At 53.6% G+C, this 14,748-nt stretch overlaps 10 protein-coding genes across 13 annotated transcripts; 5 read left to right on the top strand and 5 right to left on the bottom strand.

The window, feature by feature from the left end:
- The first annotated feature begins 377 nt into the window (after nucleotides 1-377).
- Nucleotides 378-1,610, top strand: H257_15825. 2 transcript variants are annotated; one of them, XM_009844060.1, is made up of 2 exons: nucleotides 378-1,192; nucleotides 1,261-1,610. In XM_009844060.1, the coding sequence occupies exons 1-2, from the start codon at nucleotides 467-469 to the stop codon at nucleotides 1,408-1,410; spliced, it is 876 nt and encodes a 291-aa protein (XP_009842362.1). In that variant the 5' UTR covers nucleotides 378-466; the 3' UTR covers nucleotides 1,411-1,610. The 2 variants fall into 2 exon arrangements, with proteins under 2 accessions (XP_009842362.1, XP_009842361.1); XM_009844059.1 differs by having other exon boundaries at nucleotides 378-1,610.
- On the bottom strand, nucleotides 1,587-2,229 carry H257_15827 (hypothetical protein). The gene has a single exon (XM_009844062.1). The coding sequence runs from the start codon at nucleotides 2,211-2,213 to the stop codon at nucleotides 1,629-1,631; it is 585 nt and encodes a 194-aa protein (XP_009842364.1). The 5' UTR covers nucleotides 2,214-2,229; the 3' UTR covers nucleotides 1,587-1,628.
- Nucleotides 1,587-3,212, top strand: H257_15826 (hypothetical protein). The gene is made up of 2 exons (XM_009844061.1): nucleotides 1,587-2,804; nucleotides 2,850-3,212. Exons 1-2 carry the CDS (start codon nucleotides 2,312-2,314, stop codon nucleotides 3,182-3,184), a joined length of 828 nt encoding a protein of 275 aa, XP_009842363.1. The 5' UTR covers nucleotides 1,587-2,311; the 3' UTR covers nucleotides 3,185-3,212.
- Nucleotides 3,213-3,338: 126 nt separating this feature from the next.
- H257_15828 (tyrosine-tRNA ligase) lies at nucleotides 3,339-4,869 on the bottom strand. The gene is made up of 3 exons (XM_009844063.1): nucleotides 3,798-4,869; nucleotides 3,657-3,752; nucleotides 3,339-3,550 (listed from the first exon to the last, which is right to left on the bottom strand). The coding sequence occupies exons 1-3, from the start codon at nucleotides 4,844-4,846 to the stop codon at nucleotides 3,463-3,465; spliced, it is 1,233 nt and encodes a 410-aa protein (XP_009842365.1). The 5' UTR covers nucleotides 4,847-4,869; the 3' UTR covers nucleotides 3,339-3,462.
- Nucleotides 4,870-5,226: 357 nt separating this feature from the next.
- Nucleotides 5,227-7,483, top strand: H257_15829. Of its 2 annotated transcripts, XM_009844065.1 has the most exons (3): nucleotides 5,227-5,577; nucleotides 5,636-5,693; nucleotides 5,823-7,483. In XM_009844065.1, the coding sequence occupies exons 1-3, from the start codon at nucleotides 5,242-5,244 to the stop codon at nucleotides 7,292-7,294; spliced, it is 1,866 nt and encodes a 621-aa protein (XP_009842367.1). In that variant the 5' UTR covers nucleotides 5,227-5,241; the 3' UTR covers nucleotides 7,295-7,483. The 2 variants fall into 2 exon arrangements, with proteins under 2 accessions (XP_009842367.1, XP_009842366.1); XM_009844064.1 differs by having other exon boundaries at nucleotides 5,636-7,483.
- A 21-nt stretch (nucleotides 7,484-7,504) lies between these two features.
- On the bottom strand, nucleotides 7,505-9,562 carry H257_15830 (hypothetical protein; the record flags this gene model as incomplete). The annotated part of the gene is made up of 12 exons (XM_009844066.1): nucleotides 7,505-7,924; nucleotides 8,032-8,097; nucleotides 8,166-8,301; nucleotides 8,362-8,449; nucleotides 8,511-8,532; nucleotides 8,606-8,650; nucleotides 8,772-8,878; nucleotides 8,926-9,039; nucleotides 9,122-9,217; nucleotides 9,273-9,315; nucleotides 9,361-9,432; nucleotides 9,507-9,562. Coding segments are annotated over 12 exons (1,064 nt in total), but the record flags the coding sequence as incomplete, so codon positions are not given.
- Nucleotides 9,563-9,618: 56 nt separating this feature from the next.
- Nucleotides 9,619-10,951, top strand: H257_15831. 2 transcript variants are annotated; one of them, XM_009844068.1, is made up of 4 exons: nucleotides 9,619-9,873; nucleotides 9,942-9,984; nucleotides 10,058-10,475; nucleotides 10,527-10,951. In XM_009844068.1, the coding sequence occupies exons 1-4, from the start codon at nucleotides 9,812-9,814 to the stop codon at nucleotides 10,787-10,789; spliced, it is 786 nt and encodes a 261-aa protein (XP_009842370.1). In that variant the 5' UTR covers nucleotides 9,619-9,811; the 3' UTR covers nucleotides 10,790-10,951. The 2 variants fall into 2 exon arrangements, with proteins under 2 accessions (XP_009842370.1, XP_009842369.1); XM_009844067.1 differs by having other exon boundaries at nucleotides 9,619-9,847.
- Nucleotides 10,952-11,051: 100 nt separating this feature from the next.
- Nucleotides 11,052-12,221, bottom strand: H257_15832 (hypothetical protein). Its single transcript, XM_009844069.1, has 4 exons — nucleotides 11,970-12,221; nucleotides 11,836-11,913; nucleotides 11,704-11,782; nucleotides 11,052-11,637 (listed from the first exon to the last, which is right to left on the bottom strand). Exons 1-4 carry the CDS (start codon nucleotides 12,186-12,188, stop codon nucleotides 11,090-11,092), a joined length of 924 nt encoding a protein of 307 aa, XP_009842371.1. The 5' UTR covers nucleotides 12,189-12,221; the 3' UTR covers nucleotides 11,052-11,089.
- A 989-nt stretch (nucleotides 12,222-13,210) lies between these two features.
- On the bottom strand, nucleotides 13,211-13,552 carry H257_15833 (hypothetical protein; the record flags this gene model as incomplete). The annotated part of the gene is made up of 1 exon (XM_009844070.1): nucleotides 13,211-13,552. One exon carries the CDS (start codon nucleotides 13,550-13,552, stop codon nucleotides 13,211-13,213), a length of 342 nt encoding a protein of 113 aa, XP_009842372.1.
- Nucleotides 13,553-13,783: 231 nt separating this feature from the next.
- On the top strand, nucleotides 13,784-14,371 carry H257_15834 (hypothetical protein; the record flags this gene model as incomplete). Its single annotated transcript, XM_009844071.1, has 1 exon — nucleotides 13,784-14,371. The coding sequence occupies one exon, from the start codon at nucleotides 13,784-13,786 to the stop codon at nucleotides 14,369-14,371; it is 588 nt and encodes a 195-aa protein (XP_009842373.1).
- Nucleotides 14,372-14,748: the final 377 nt, after the last annotated feature.

The raw sequence follows: 14,748 nt of genomic DNA on the forward strand, positions 1-14,748 counted from the left end.
ATTTTAGCACGAATCAAAACGTTTTATTTGCTGTAAGGATGGATGATTCGTTGAAAAGCAACCAATCCAACCCTGTCGCATGAACGAACACATTGACAAGCAAGATAGACGGAGCATTCATTCTACTAATTATTCAAATGTGCAGAATCGAAACGACGTCTTAATTTGCAGCATTCATGCGTCGTGGACTTTACCCACACCAGGTGTTACAACCGGAGGGGTTTTATACCACGACGAGCCACACAATGACATAATCAATGACAATATAAGGAAAATGTGTGCATATAGTTTGGTCGTCTCAATTGATTCAGTAACATTGCAGATAGATAATCTTGTTTTCAGTATGGAAAAATAAGAATGAGCATTACAACCTTGAGAACTGTTCCTTCCACACGACGGTGGCGCTGACCAATTTGCCAGATCGTGAGCTGCACTTGTGTCCTTCATTCCGGCTAACCTGCAACAAATGGAGATGGAATACCTGCGATCCAACGTTCAGCTGCCCACGTTGACAATGACCACCACAACCCCCATCAAGTCTGATCCTTTGAAGACAAAGGTCGCCGACGACGTGGGTACTCTACCGGTAGATCTCGAAGGCGAAGCGGATGCGTTGGCCGATGAAGACGATGAAGAGGATAACCAAGCAATACACATCGAGGGGGATCTCGTTCCGCTGCACAGTGCGTTTGTGTCGTGGAAGAGTCCTACCCATGCTAACGAAGATCGCGCCGTGATTTACCGCGGATCTCGGTTCAGCGTGTTTGCAGTCATAGATGGCCACGGCGGGGACTTGGCCTCCGAGTTCGTGAAGACGCATTTAGTGGATATCCTCGACGAGGAGCCAGATCTGACGACCGCGAGCCTTCGTCATGCCACCGCCACGCTCGAGCGGCGGTTTGGAGAGCTCGCCACGGCCGCCAACGACTTCAGCGGCGCTTGTTTTGTGGCGCTGGTGGTCGTGGAGGACGGAAGTCGCACGAGGTTTGTCATCAACTGTGGGGACTGCCGCATTTCTGCGCTGGAGCGACTAAAGAAGCACCGGCGCGAGTACAAGGCGCTGTCCACCGATCACAAGGCGAGCTGTCCCCTCGAAAAGCAGCGCATCGCCAGGGCAGGAGGGTATGTCATCATGGACCGAGTCGCGGGGGTTTTGGCGCCGTCTCGAAGCATCGGGGACCTCGACATGAAGGTACCCGGCATGGAAGGATGGGTGGTAGCCGACCCCGAGATCAACGAGGACGTGCTGTGTCGGGATAGTTTGTACGTGCTGGCGACCGACGGTGTGTGGGACGTCATGTCGGACCGCGACGTGCTGCGTCTTGCAGAAACGTCTTGGCTGGACAACCAAGTAGCGCACGACGGTACCGTCGGGTGCGCGAGTTCATGCGAAGCGATCGCTCAAGATAGCGTCGCCCGCGGCAGTCGCGACGACATCACGTGCATTGTCATTCGAACAGGTGACTGGTGAGCGACGTGGCTTTGCCGTAGCTAAGAGTACATAAACATATATATGCATTCGCCGTTCGTCTAACTACAGCGTCTCCAAAATGGGATACGATCACAGGTCAAGCAACAGCATGTCGTCCAGTCCATCGAATTTCAGTACATTTAGTTTACAACCAAGATTACAAGAGACTTGTGCGTAGGGCATCGGGCAGAGACTCGCCAGCTTCTAGTTTGGCTTGAACGCGGAGCTGCCTTGGTGCGTCCAGGCCGTGAATAAGCGCAAGGATAGCCACGTTGGGTAACTTGGTGCGGGACAAATAATGCTGCGCGGCGTCCTTTGTGTAGCTGGGTACGCGCTCCAGTTGCAGCAATGGATCATCGTCGCCGTCTTGCCCAACGATCCGCATGTACACAACACAATTATCCACCACGTCGCTGCCAATGCGCACGGGGATCGCCACTCGCTTGTAGTACCCAGAGCTGATGCCTTCGAGAATATCCAACGCCTCCAAAGTTGACGCATCTACAGCATACACCTCGCCTGCGATCGGAACTCCTTCGCCGGGTACACTCAGCAAGAATGGCACGAACCGATCGCCGCCCACCACAAGCGGATACGGCGTGCACGTGATGGCATCTCCCAGAAACGTGGCTTTCTTGAGGTCGACTGCTGGACCAAGGTACAACGCATAGTTGGGGAACCCTCGTTTGAGGGTGCCATACACAAACACGTTCGTAGTTTCGGTCGCGGCCACCCCCGCCATCGTCGTCGTGTTGTCGAAGATTGAAACTGTCGGGTATCCGAATGTATGGTCCATGCGTCCATTATCCGGATAGACGAAGAGCGCCATTTTATTGAGACATGATGCTCGTGGCTCGGCGGTGGTGGCGTGCCCCGGCAAGTCTGCGGCCTTCAACATCAGTCCTTCGATCTCGCGCATTGTCCTCGTCAGGAAGCGAAGAAGATGCCGATGCCTTACTTCCACTGTTTGCCTCTTCTACGCGGGAGGCCCTGCGCCGCGGGCTCGAATCGGACGGTTTCTGCATCCTGCGTGGCTTTGCATCCAACGCCGTGGCCCTTGCCATGCGCCGCGAGGCCGAGCGCTTGTTCAAAGACGGATACATGTTTCAGTCCATGTCGGTCGACGAACACGGCAACTCGTTTCCAAAGCACAACGTGTTTGCGTCCGAGCTGGACGGCCACGAATGGGACATTGCACCTACGATCCTACAGTACACGCGCAGCATCATGCTCCAAGCCCCCGACATGCTCAACACGCTCTTCCCCGAGCTTCAAATCAGTTCTCGGGCGTATGCATCCAAGTTGGCCGTGTCTCTCGGAGATGGCGCGTCTTGTACGTCCTACATCCCCACTTGTCGTTTTCTCATGTTACTTGTAGATCCGAAGCACTGCGACACTGCGGGGATGCCCGACCAGCGCAAAGTCACAATGGTGTATTACTTGAACCCACATTGGGAACCTGCGCACGGCGGACAGCTTCAAGTGTACACCAAGGACGGCGGCATCTTGGCCGTAGAACCCGTCTCCGACACATTGGCCGTGTTCTGGAGCGATCAAGTGGTGCATGATGTGCTTCCTTGCACGAACGACCCAAACAACGAGCGGGCTCAGCGGTATGCGTTGACGCTGTGGCTCGTGTCTGATGATCCGAGTCAAATCGTCAACCCGTCGCATCCACTGTACTCGCTTCGTTGCGAGCATTTCGGAGCATAACAAGGATCAATCAATCAATCATCACGTACTTTCGGTGTTTTGTGTTATAACATCAATGTGTTTGTTATAACAACGATTTCTGTGCTATAACAACGTCCGATGAACTCAATGTATATTCATGTCCAGACTTCGATGTTTTGTGTTATAAAATCAATGCGTTTGTTATAACAACGATTTCTGTGTTATACCAACGTCGGATGAACTCAATGTATATTATCCAATCAAAACCGACACCCGCCCATTGTTGCTTGGAACGTTCTTGGAACGTTCTTGGGTGCTTATCGCGTGACTTTGAACTTTTTGATTTCCGCGAGCAGTTTCTTGGCCTCACCTTGTTCAAAATGCTTGCGCACGGGCTCCAAGATCCTATTCAGCCAACAACAGCAACATCGTCACGGTGACAATAACATCATGACGGTGACAACAACAGCAACATCGTCACGGTGACAAGAACAGCATGACGGTGACGTACTGGTTGAGGTATTCCGTGAGCGCCGGCTTCAAGTCGCCGGGGTGGATGGCCTCGGAGAGGTAGTCCACGACCATCTCGTCGTACTCGACGTACGTCCTAGATACGGTGAGAGTTGTTATCTTGTCCCAGGATTCGACTTACTTGTCGCCGCCATAGTCTTCCTTTCGCTTGACAACTACGCCGTCGGGAAACATGGGAAAGATGATGTGCTTCATGTAGTCCATGATGGGGTTGCCGTCGACTTGCGCGGGCGGGCAGTACGCCTTCTTGATCTTGCGGCTCACGTCGGACGCCGTGTCCTCCATGAAGATAGCCGAGTCGGGGTCACTCTTGCTCATTTTTTCCTGGCCTTGCTTCAACCCCATAAGCATGTGGTGGCTGATGATCACAGGCTTGAACTTGATCTTGGCTTCGTCACAGTACTCGCGCGCCAGCATGTTGACCTTGCGCTGGTCCAGACCCAGCTGGCAGATGTCCGCCTTGAGGAAGAACACGTCTGCGCACTGCATGCACGGGTACATCATCTGCGCGGCGCTCATGTCGTCCGCTTCCTTGCGCCCCATGATCGTGCAGCATCGCTGGATGCGCGCCACGTTGAACTTGCGCGCGACGTCGATCACGCGGGTCCAGTACTCGTCCGCGTGCGAGTTGATTTCGTCGGACGCCCACAGAAACTGCACGTTGTCCATGTTCATCCCGACCGCTTTCCAGATCTCAATCATGTACTGCCCGACCTTGCGGATCTTCTTGAGGTCGCCGCCCATCTTGTTGTTGAGCAAGGCAAACCAATCCGCCACCCAAAAGCGGAAAATGCACCCCGCACTTGTCAGCTTGTTGACGTTGATCATGCGCAGCACCCCTTGCGCAATGTGCATGCGTCCGCTGGGCTCAAACCCGTCGTAGCAGATGGGATGCTCCTTCTTCTCCAACAGAACGCGAAGTTCCTCTTCCTTGATGCATTCCTCGCCGACACTTTTGCACAACTCGAAGCGTTCGTCCAGCGACAACGCGCTCTTTTTCCAGTCGCGCACCTCGTGGAGGCGCGATTCGTACACGATGGGCGCCGCGGCAGCGGCCTTCTTGGAGGGCTTCGTTGCCGCGACCACTTCTTGCGCCGCTCTGGCAGCTTGAGCTTCCTCCACGGTCAGCTTCTCTTCCAATTCCACGTGCACGTCGGTCACGTCGGCCATGATGCTTTTCTGGTCAGCGAGCTTTTTCCACAATGACCACCCAGGGAACGCGACCAAAGATGCTCTCGTTTGATTGGATAAAAATATAATTATTTCAGCTCATAGCAATTTCATTGGATATAAATCGATTACCTGGTGCAATCCCTGTGTGATGTGGTTTATCTGCGGAACCTTCAGCCGATAGTCCGGCTCGCAGCACGACGAGTATGAGCCACAAGCATCATCCATGTCAAGTGCTGAGACCGGCGCTTGTGTGCGGCAAGGCGGGTGCAGGTCGCATTGCTAGGTGCGGCAGATTCTTCTGGTTCATATCGTTTTGCGTTTTGATTGGCTGAATTACATCCAATGAAATGGCGTCCGTTTCCGAGGGGAGATTCATACCAGTCCACGCAATCATGAGCGACCGCAAGGGACTCTATCGGCTGCGGCGGCTCTCGGAGCTCCTCGATCACTCTGATGAAGAGGACGACGACTCGTCGATGGATGTCGATGTGCATGTGCCTGCCTCCCAAGTGGTCGGCACGACGGACGTGAACGCCGTCGTGGACAACGAAGAGGAGCTGGACGCGTCGGTATGCGTGGAATGCCGACACCAAGCCGCCGAAGTGTTTTGCGAACAATGCCACGACCATTTCTGTCGCTTGTGCTACGGGGGTCAGCACCGCAAGGGGAATCGCAAGACCCACACGTTCCAGCCCATCCTTCATTCCGCCATCCCCTCCGCCGACAAGGTCGAGGAACATACACCACCCTCCTGTCACGCATGTGGACTGACATTGTCACTGGTAGGACAATGCTGTGGTGGCCGCTGCTCCTTCCTTGCATGAATCGTCTCGGCTTACCGAAGGTGATGATTCCAGCAGTAATGACGAAGCGCACGACGACTCGTCCACGGTGGCAACGCCGTCGTCGCGTTATTTTCGCGGGACCGCGTCAAGGAAAAGCATTTGTAATTTGATGGGATCGTTGTTCCTAGGCAGTAAGTCAACTTCGACGACAACGACCTCCTCGACGGACGCCCCGTCGTCGTCGTCGTCATCTTCGTCCATGCGGGACCGCGCCAAGTACATCCCGCTGCGGTTGACGTACGAAGAACGAAAGCGTCTGCGCACGCTCGAAGCCGCGCTCAACGTGTGTCACTACACCGACAAGGTCGACGCCGCCATGAACGCGCCGGCCAAGCGGACGCGCATGCAGCTCCAAGAGATCGCCGGGTTTCTCTCTGGGCTGGTCGTGTCCATAGACTACACAGCGGGGCAGACGCTTCTGGACGAGAAGCAGTTTGATCCGCTCGCGGGGTTCTTTGGCGAACTGTTTGAACTCGGCCGGCGGTACAAGATCATGAACCCTGAAAAAATGCGCGGCGAGTACGGCATCCTCATGTACCTGCTCCAGGACGCCGTGTCGCCCGCCATCCAGGACCTGCTCGGGTTCAGTCCGATCCAGCCGCTCAAGACCGTGTACGCGCTGCTCGAGGCGCACGACTCGCTGGGGCTTCTTGACCATCCGTTGATCGATGTGGCGACGATGGTCGTAGCCCCAGACAACCGCAACAAGTCGCGCGCCAAGATTCAGCAGCAGATCAAAGCCAAGGACCAGGCGATCCGCACCATCACCCACCGCTTTGTCACGGCTACGCTGCGCGCGGACGACATCCAACAGTGCCTGTACTCGATAGCCGACAACAACTACCACTTGTACTTTGAGCGGGACCCGATTGACCGCATGATTGCGCTGCTACGAACGCACTTTAGCCCTGACATAACCAACGACGACTCGTTGTATTCGTTGGCGATCGTGTCGGGCAGCGACGGCGCCCGCCTGTCGCATACGCATACGCGGCAGTACCATTACGTCCTCCAGTCGCTCACGTTGTGGCGCGAAATCGCGCACGACATGTTTCGCCTCTGGTGCCTCACGGACGAAGACCTGCTCAGCGGGTCGGTGGGGTACCAGCTCACCGACACGGGGCAGGGGCTGCACCGCATCCAGCCGTCGCCCCTCATCTCCCGCGCGATGCACGTGCTGCTGCATTCGACCCAGGCCAAGCTCGACCACTGGGTCGGCAGCTCCGTCATCCATTTAGGCGACAAGAACGTCCCGAACGCGCTCATGTTTATAGACAAGTACGCCCAAGTCGGGCACATTCTCCGCCCCATTGTCCGCACGTTGGACGAGATCGACAAGCTCGTGGACACGTCGGCCGAGTTGCGCAGCTACGTCCAGACGTCGTTTGGCGGCCCCGAGACCCTCAAGAAGGACATCCTCGTCGATTTCTTCCGGGAAGCGTTCGACGGAAGCGGCGCCGACAACTTTTTCGACGCGGGGTCGTGCATCGATGGCCGGCTCACGAGCGCATGGAACTGGTGCTCCCGCCTGCACGCGAAGCCGTTCTTTCCCATATTTAAACTCGCTGGGTTTGTTGGATTTGACGGCAAGTTTGGGTAATCGTACGAGCGGATTGTGTGTATTCGAAACTGGATAAGCGACAGCAGAATGGTGTAGCCAATCAGATTGCAGGAAACCATCATCAACATCGAATTAGTGTGAGACTTCAATTAGTGTGGAACCAAGCACCTTACTTCACAGTATAAAGAATCGATTTGGCGATTCTCCATCTAAAATGTATTAGTGTTATGAAATTCGAATTAGTGTGAGACTTCAATTAGTGTGGAACCAAGCAACCTTTTACAAACAAACTTTATACTTCGAAGTAGTATAAAGAATCGATCGATCGATTTGGCGATTCTCTATCTAAAATGTATTAGTATTAGGAATCGTAGATGGAATGAAAACCTTCTTATGTCAGCCAAGGAGAGGCGGGGGGGTACTGAACATGGGCATCAAGTACGAACACGGCTACGCTTTGAGGTTGGTGGCGCGTACAAACGCTTGGACGCCGTCGATGTGCGCGCAAAGATCGTCCACGGCGTCGGCGTCAGGGGCGAGTCTTGATTTCCAAATCTGGCGGTCAAACGTCTGCAGCACGTCCGACGTCACGGGCGCGGCGTCGCGGTGGTAGAGCCGCAGGTCGTCCGCCATGGCGATGCATGCAGACATGGCGTCTTCCACAAACCGCTACATACCATCACATGAACAGTCAAATCATTTCGTTCGACAAAACGTTAAGAGTCGCGGGGTTCAGTACAGCAAAGGCACTATGGTGTACAGTATATGGGTCGTACGAGGTACGCGACGTCCTTTTCCACGTCGTTTTGGTGTTTCCACTGGGGAAACGTCGCTTGGAGCACCTGTGTGACAACGTTAACCACGCCGGAGTAATCCAAAATAGTTGTTGAATCACAACACACAGTCGTACATCCCACATCAAGTGCAACTTTTCAGTGGTTGGCCACGCTAGAAGCGCCTTCTTGGCATCGTACGCCTTGGTGTCGTTTTCTCGAAGCAAGTCGATGGCCACGGGGAGACATAGATGGATCACTCGACTGCGGTACCTGGGAATGTCGAAATGTCAAGACCGACAATGATAAGGGGGGGGGAGGGGGGGATGTAACCGGTCGGCCAACGTGTTGGCGATCTTGAGGTACTTGTTTAGGAATGGATGGGAACTGCGGACGTCGCCGACGACTTTGACCAACAGTGCTTCGTGATGTGAGAAAAGTATAGGAGGACGTAACTAACTAGGTAGCAAGCACTAGAGTACCGGTTTCAGTGGTGTCAAACATCTACAGCATAAACCACAACAGGTACATAGTCGTGAGAAAGCGGCGAAGTAGCCGACCCGTTGGGAGTACGTACCCACATAGGCCACATCCGCCTCAAGCTGCGCACAATGCGATGCACCTGAAAGTATCAGGGGGTTGTGAGTCATCATCGAACATCAATCGTCTAGGGGCGATGGAATATGTACTCAAGTCGAGTTTTGAATGATGAGTAACTTGGAGACGACAACATCCTCACTCACCTTGGCTTCGTCTTCGTAGTCAAACCCGAGCACGTCGTGAACCAAGACGACGTCGTCCATGAGCAATTGGATGGCTGGGTGGGTGCATACTTGATGTGCGAATTCCCCTGCCAAACGTCCGCATGAGTAGTACTTTGGAGTAGGACTCGGGCACCTCGAAAGTTGGGCACGTTTTCTTTCAATCCGTTGTCCAGCCAGTACCCAATGATCTCCACGTGGCCCAAACGCACGGCGACATGCAGCAGCGTATCGCCGAGCACGATCTTGCCTACACACACAACCAGCATCAAACGATCAACTAACTACCATAACTACTTGTCCTAATGTTGGCTGTAGGAATTAGACTGTACCTTCCTCGACGGCTGCAAAGAAATCCATCTTTTCGTTCAGGTGTTTGTCGAGCTTTGCTGCCTTGGTTCTCGAGTCAGCTATCGCATCGATTCGCCCTGTCAAGCCATGCTTGTCATTGGAGTGAATCCTTGGACTTTCCAATAGAAGTACCTTCAGTACGATTGCATAGTTCTAGATAGCTCGCGCGAGAAATCTACGACGACGTTAGGACAATACAGGAGTTCCTGACAAGGTTTACTTGGAAGCCAACGGCTTGATCGAACGTTTCCTTTTGAAGTTTGTCAAGGTTGTTGTAGTACGTGTACTTGACCTAAAGGGGCGACACCACGTCGAACATCACAACTAGGATGGACATCAACTTGTGGGTTATTATGGCAGGAGGACCATTTTTCTGAATTGAATGATATCGGTCGCATCGGCGCTCACGTTTTGGCCCATCGCCACAAAAAAGAAATTGCAAAATCGGTTACGCGCGATGAGTGGCAGTTACGTTTGTAACGGATAGCCGTCTCGTCCATGGCGATAGCACCAGAATTCGCGGCCGACTTCGAGTCGATTCCAGACGCACTCGTGGACGTATGTTTGGCCGATGACGTGCACCTGGTGGACACGTTTCTTCATGAAGGGGGGTTGCAGCATATCGATGGCTATGGCAAACACGAGCGCACTGCGTTGATGTTGTCGGCGGCATGGAATGCGAGCCTGGCCGTGGGTCTTCTATTGCGGTGGGTTTCCTAATTCATACTTCAAAGTATGCAAAAAAGCTTGGTCCTGTCCATTACTATGTCTCATCGACTAGCGGTATTGTTTGACTCGAAGGCGAGGCGCCAACGTGCACTTGAAAGACCCCGACGGCAACACGGTATGTGATGCTTCGTCCATATTCTCCATCGTCAACATTCTCATCCTTGAGTTTCGACTACTTGGTACGGTAGGCGCTCCATCTCGCCGCCGAGAACAACGCAAAGCAATGCGTCCAAGCGCTCGTCCACGGTGGCGCGCTCCTCGATGACCAGAACGCTTGGGGCTTCACGGCGCTGCATCTTGCCGCCGCCGCCGGACACATGGCATGCACCAAGGAATTGCTGGTGGCGGGGGCGCGCATGGACCTCGCGACGGCGGACGACGGGGACACGGCGCTGGACTTGGCACTGAGGGAGGGAAAACAGCCCGTGGTGCTGCTGCTTCGGGGGTGGGACCCCCAGTGGTCGTCTCGATTGTGTCTCCATCGCCAGCAACCGGCCATGCAAACGTGGACGGAAGCGCAAGTCGCCGACTTTCTACGGTCCCACGCCATGTCTCAATACGTTCCCGTGTTTTTACTCCACAACATTGATGGATTGGCGTTGTCAGGTACCCGGTATGCGTTTTCCACATGTCGTTGCTAAATGTGACCTCGAACAGAGTTGACGGAGGCCCGGTTGGAGAACGAGCTGAACATGGATCGACCGAAACATCGAGTGCGCCTTCTTGAAGCGGTCCTGTTCACCCAACTCCACGCCTCCTCTACCTCCCACCCCCCTTCGTCCTCGGGGGTCGCCGACAACGATGCGGATACAGCCATCAAATCGAAAACGACGATGGAGTCGCTGCCCCCTGTAAGCCCCCCGCGCCGCCCGAGGCCTCAGTCGCCCTCGCCCTACTTGGCCCCACCATGGCTCGAATGATGCTAGCAATGTGAGTCCCTCGCGCCGCCCGAGGCCTCAGTCGCCCACGCCCTACTTGGCCCCACCACCATGGCTCGCATGATGCTAGCAATCGTCGAGTCCTTGATACAAAAGTAGTACTGGCAATCAAAAGTAACTGTGCATACTAGTACTTCTAGGCGTACTTGAGTGACTTTGCTGTTGCAATGGTGACGAATGTGCGCTTACATGTGCAGAGAACATGATAAGTTATAATTGCGTTTCACCGCCGAGACGTTGGTCATAGGAATACGAAATTAAACAGATTTGTTAGTTAGCTTATTAGGGGGATTCCGCGCCGGCAAACACGTCGGCGAATTGATCTTCGGGGTGGACGTTCACTTGGTTGCGGCTCGCGCGGGTATCTTCGGCCAGTTTCCGGGTCACGTACTTGTCGCGCTTGTCGTACTTGGCGGTCTTGCGGGTCTCGTTGGGGGCCACGTAGTTGGGGTTCTGGTACAGAGTCACGCCGCCAAAGCTGCCGTCAAAGATGCGGATAGGGGTCATGACGAAGCGCGGGCCGATCTCGATGAGGTTGGTCAGCTCCTCGCCGCGATGCAGCGCCGCCTGCTCCAGCTTCTTGGTGTCGGCTTCGTCGGCGAGCTGGAAGTTGCGGCACCAGATCTTGCCATCGGCAAAGTAGAAGCTCATGACGCGGTCGATAAACGGCTTGCTCTTTGGGTGGCCCTTGGGCGTGCCCCACACTTGGATGAACAGCGCCTTGATCAACTGCATGTGCGCGGTCTCGTCGAAGGCGGCGTCAAACGTGAGCAGCGGGCGGGACCCCATGAGCGCGTTGCCTGTCATCTTGAGCTCGTCCATGGTGTGCACTAGAAGGTTCGATTATCAGGATGGAAGGATCGACTTAAGAAGGCAGGTAGAGAAGTACTATGTACCGTTTTGGACGAGGAACTTGGCCGACGGACCGGTGGGAGTGCGGGACACCCACATGTACAAGTCTTGCTTCTTGCGCGCCTAATGATAGTTGAGAATACTGAGGAATGGTCAGGAGAATGGACGCTCCTTACCTCAAGGAACACGGTGTTGTTGCAACCCTTGATCTCGGCGATCTCGTTCACGACATGCAGAGTGTCCTTGGCGTCGAGCTATACAATGCAAGATGAGAATGATAAGTAAGATAGCAACACACGGGTCATCGTACCTTGACATCCTTCTTGTGATGCGGAAGCAGTTTGCGAAGGTCGTCAAGAAAATGGCGGTACCGGGTGGTGATTCCTCGGGATGCAAAGACCAACACGCGCTGCTTGTTGACGTAGCCTGATTGCTTGGGCGTGAGGTCCACAGGGGTCAGCACATCTTGGAGCTCCTTCTTCTTGATCGCGGCATTTTCAATCGCGGACACTTTACGCTTCGGGGCCATGATGATTCGATTTAAACCAACCTTCGGTGAAAATGCTGCCAATTCCACCGCCAACCAATACTCGCTTCAATCAGATCAGCCAATCAATTGCAGTCATGGTTATCCGGATGAGTGGCACTACTAATCAACGAGTAATACTACGTAGTAACTATTAATCGAGCATCTCCCCAGTTGACAGTAACTAGTACTCCACGATTAATACTAATATTGATAGTATGAGACATAGTTATAGTACTACATGTTGGACTATACTATTCATAGTGGTAATATTAATACGTAGTACTATTAATAGTATGTACTCCGTACTAACGTTAGTCGTATTACTGCTTCTGCAACTATTAATACTAAAAAGTACCGTAGAAGTCGCACCACAAAGCATACTAAAATCAAGTGAATCCACCCATACCAAGAAGAAAAATCACCGAAGCGTCGGGATCTACCAGTAACGTCAGTAGAGTTCAAGGAGGCAAGTTCAGTTCAAGTTGAATTCTTTCTATATGCGTCATGGGAGAAGTGCCAATATCTTTGCCGTTTTAAGCCGCCCGTAATTATGTGCAGCTCCTCCTTCCTGCCTTACTGTAGGCTCCACAAAAAAATTCGAATGCTGGTAATATCATACCCAGGCCAAAAGGTCAAGTGGTGTCGTTTGCCTTTGGACGTATCCGATTGGTGGCGACGGATCTCAAAATCGCAACCTCTCGATTGTATGGCATTGTTTGTAGCCAATGGTATCGTGTGTATAAATACATCTGCGTTTTGATTGGGCATTATCCCTGACAGTTGCGATTCCACGGTTGAGATTGGATGCTGCCAAACCGAATGATGCTGTAACGTTACCCTAGATACAGGATTACATCGTTCGTGGCATTTCCGTTCCCGTCACTGGATGAGCGACTGCGGAGCAACGGCCGCCCGGAGATAACCACACAGCAACAACTACTGCGTTGTCATGAAGGGAACAGTCTCCCTCGATGCACAGCTTCGGGCCATCATGGGCCCCCAGATCACCGAAGAAGAGCTGCTCAAGAAGGTAAAGATGAGACTATCATGCTCCTGGTGTGCTGACGGTGGAGGGTCACGTCTGTTAGTTCACATTTGAGGGGGTGATTGGCAACGGCGCAACAGCCACGGTGTACGCGGCCCTCGATCACTCGTCGGGTGAACGCGTGGCCATCAAGGTGTTCGACAAAGCGCAGATGATCGAAGTCCGCAAGTCCATCCTCGGCGACAACGTCGAGGTCAAGGACACAGCCGTGTCCCGCGTCCAGCGCCGGCTCAAGAAGATCATATCGGAGCTGAGCATCGCCAAAGCCTTGGATCACGCCAACATCATTCGGTACATCGGGGCGATCGAGACGTCGCATCGAATATGCATCGTCCACGAGTTGATCGACGGGCACGACATGCTGGAATACGTGTTGGCGTTCCACAAGATGGACGAACCCCTTGCAGCCCACTGCTTCGACCAGCTTCTCCGTGCTATCCACGCGTGCCACGACCTCAACGTCTGGCACCGCGACGTCAAACTCGAAAAGTAAGTCCTTCGAATCCTTCGCTTGAATCGCCCATTGGGGTCCTTATACTAACTACTGTACATGGGTAGTGTCCTCCTCACCCACGACTTTCAAGTGAAACTCATCGACTTTGGCTTGTCGGAGCGCACGGCCGATGCGTTGCACTCGGTGTGCGGGACCCCGCTCTACTGCAGCCCGGAACTGCTGTTTCTGCCGACCAACTTTCGCGACGAAGGCGTCGCGGGCGCCCCCGCCGACGTGTGGAGCACCGGCATCCTCCTCTTTGCGGTGCTGACCGGCTGCTCCCCGTTCGACGACAGCTCGTTCTCGTCGCTGCGCCAAGAAGTGTACCGCAACTCGATCAAGTTCCCAAGTCACCTCTCCGAGCTGGTGCAGGACCTGCTAGCGTCGATCCTGACGTCGGACCCGGCCGCAAGACCCACGATCCCGACGCTCTTGAGCCATCCGTGGCTTGTCAAGAACGTGGCGCTGTATCGGTCGACCATCCGACTCGTGCGCATGAAGTCGCTGTCCCGAGGGTCGTTTCACTCGGAGACGGAAGACAGCAGCGACGCCGCGAGCAGCTTGGACGACGCCGGGGCGTCCTACCGAGACTTGCTGTACGATCAACTGGCCGAACAAGAAGAGCAATCCCCACCTACTCGATGATGTATAATACCGTCTACTATCGTGGACCAGATTGCACCACAAGGTTAATTTATTCTTCTTCGACATTATGGTATGGGGTTGCCAGATGTTGGGATGGCACAGGAGTTTTTCAACGGTCCATAGGATTTGTAAAGATAACGTTTATACCGGTAACTATTAATAACCTACTTGGAGTATAATATGTACTACGTATTAATAGTACTACGTAGTATGTATTAATAGTACTGTACTACGTATTATAATACTACGTATTAATAGTATTACTACGTAGTATTAATAGTAAGCTAACGTTAGTTCAATTCGACGGTACGAATATGGAAGACAGAAAACTCTTGTGCTAGTAGGATCCCACGGGAGGGTTTGAGGCTGTACAGTAC

Source organism: Aphanomyces astaci (genome assembly GCF_000520075.1).
Source record: "Aphanomyces astaci strain APO3 unplaced genomic scaffold supercont1.76, whole genome shotgun sequence".
NCBI lineage: Eukaryota > Oomycota > Saprolegniomycetes > Saprolegniales > Verrucalvaceae > Aphanomyces > Aphanomyces astaci.

What these genes read in the sequence shown, in the direction of transcription:
- H257_15825 (XM_009844059.1), top strand. Translation starts at nt 467, where the DNA reads ATGGAGATGGAATACCTGCGATCCAACGTTCAGCTGCCCACGTTGACA.
- H257_15828 (XM_009844063.1), bottom strand. Translation starts at nt 4,846, where the DNA reads ATGGCCGACGTGACCGACGTGCACGTGGAATTGGAAGAGAAGCTGACC. An exon ending in GAAGACTATGGCGGCGACAA is followed by an intron (nt 3,753 to 3,797) that starts GTAAGTCGAATC and finishes CACCGTATCTAG; the next exon opens with GACGTACGTCGAGTACGACG. An exon ending in CTCACGGAATACCTCAACCA is followed by an intron (nt 3,551 to 3,656) that starts GTACGTCACCGT and finishes TTGGCTGAATAG; the next exon opens with GATCTTGGAGCCCGTGCGCA.
- H257_15832 (XM_009844069.1), bottom strand. Translation starts at nt 12,188, where the DNA reads ATGGCCCCGAAGCGTAAAGTGTCCGCGATTGAAAATGCCGCGATCAAG. An exon ending in ATCACAAGAAGGATGTCAAG is followed by an intron (nt 11,914 to 11,969) that starts GTACGATGACCC and finishes TGCATTGTATAG; the next exon opens with CTCGACGCCAAGGACACTCT. An exon ending in CAAGTTCCTCGTCCAAAACG is followed by an intron (nt 11,638 to 11,703) that starts GTACATAGTACT and finishes CGAACCTTCTAG; the next exon opens with TGCACACCATGGACGAGCTC.
- H257_15826 (XM_009844061.1), top strand. Translation starts at nt 2,312, where the DNA reads ATGATGCTCGTGGCTCGGCGGTGGTGGCGTGCCCCGGCAAGTCTGCGG. An exon ending in TCTCGGAGATGGCGCGTCTT is followed by an intron (nt 2,805 to 2,849) that starts GTACGTCCTACA and finishes TGTTACTTGTAG; the next exon opens with ATCCGAAGCACTGCGACACT.
- H257_15827 (XM_009844062.1), bottom strand. Translation starts at nt 2,213, where the DNA reads ATGGCGGGGGTGGCCGCGACCGAAACTACGAACGTGTTTGTGTATGGC.
- H257_15829 (XM_009844064.1), top strand. Translation starts at nt 5,242, where the DNA reads ATGAGCGACCGCAAGGGACTCTATCGGCTGCGGCGGCTCTCGGAGCTC. An exon ending in CCATCCCCTCCGCCGACAAG is followed by an intron (nt 5,578 to 5,635) that starts GTCGAGGAACAT and finishes TGTCACTGGTAG; the next exon opens with GACAATGCTGTGGTGGCCGC.
- H257_15831 (XM_009844067.1), top strand. Translation starts at nt 9,639, where the DNA reads ATGGCGATAGCACCAGAATTCGCGGCCGACTTCGAGTCGATTCCAGAC. An exon ending in GCCGTGGGTCTTCTATTGCG is followed by an intron (nt 9,848 to 9,941) that starts GTGGGTTTCCTA and finishes TTTGACTCGAAG; the next exon opens with GCGAGGCGCCAACGTGCACT. An exon ending in AAGACCCCGACGGCAACACG is followed by an intron (nt 9,985 to 10,057) that starts GTATGTGATGCT and finishes TTGGTACGGTAG; the next exon opens with GCGCTCCATCTCGCCGCCGA.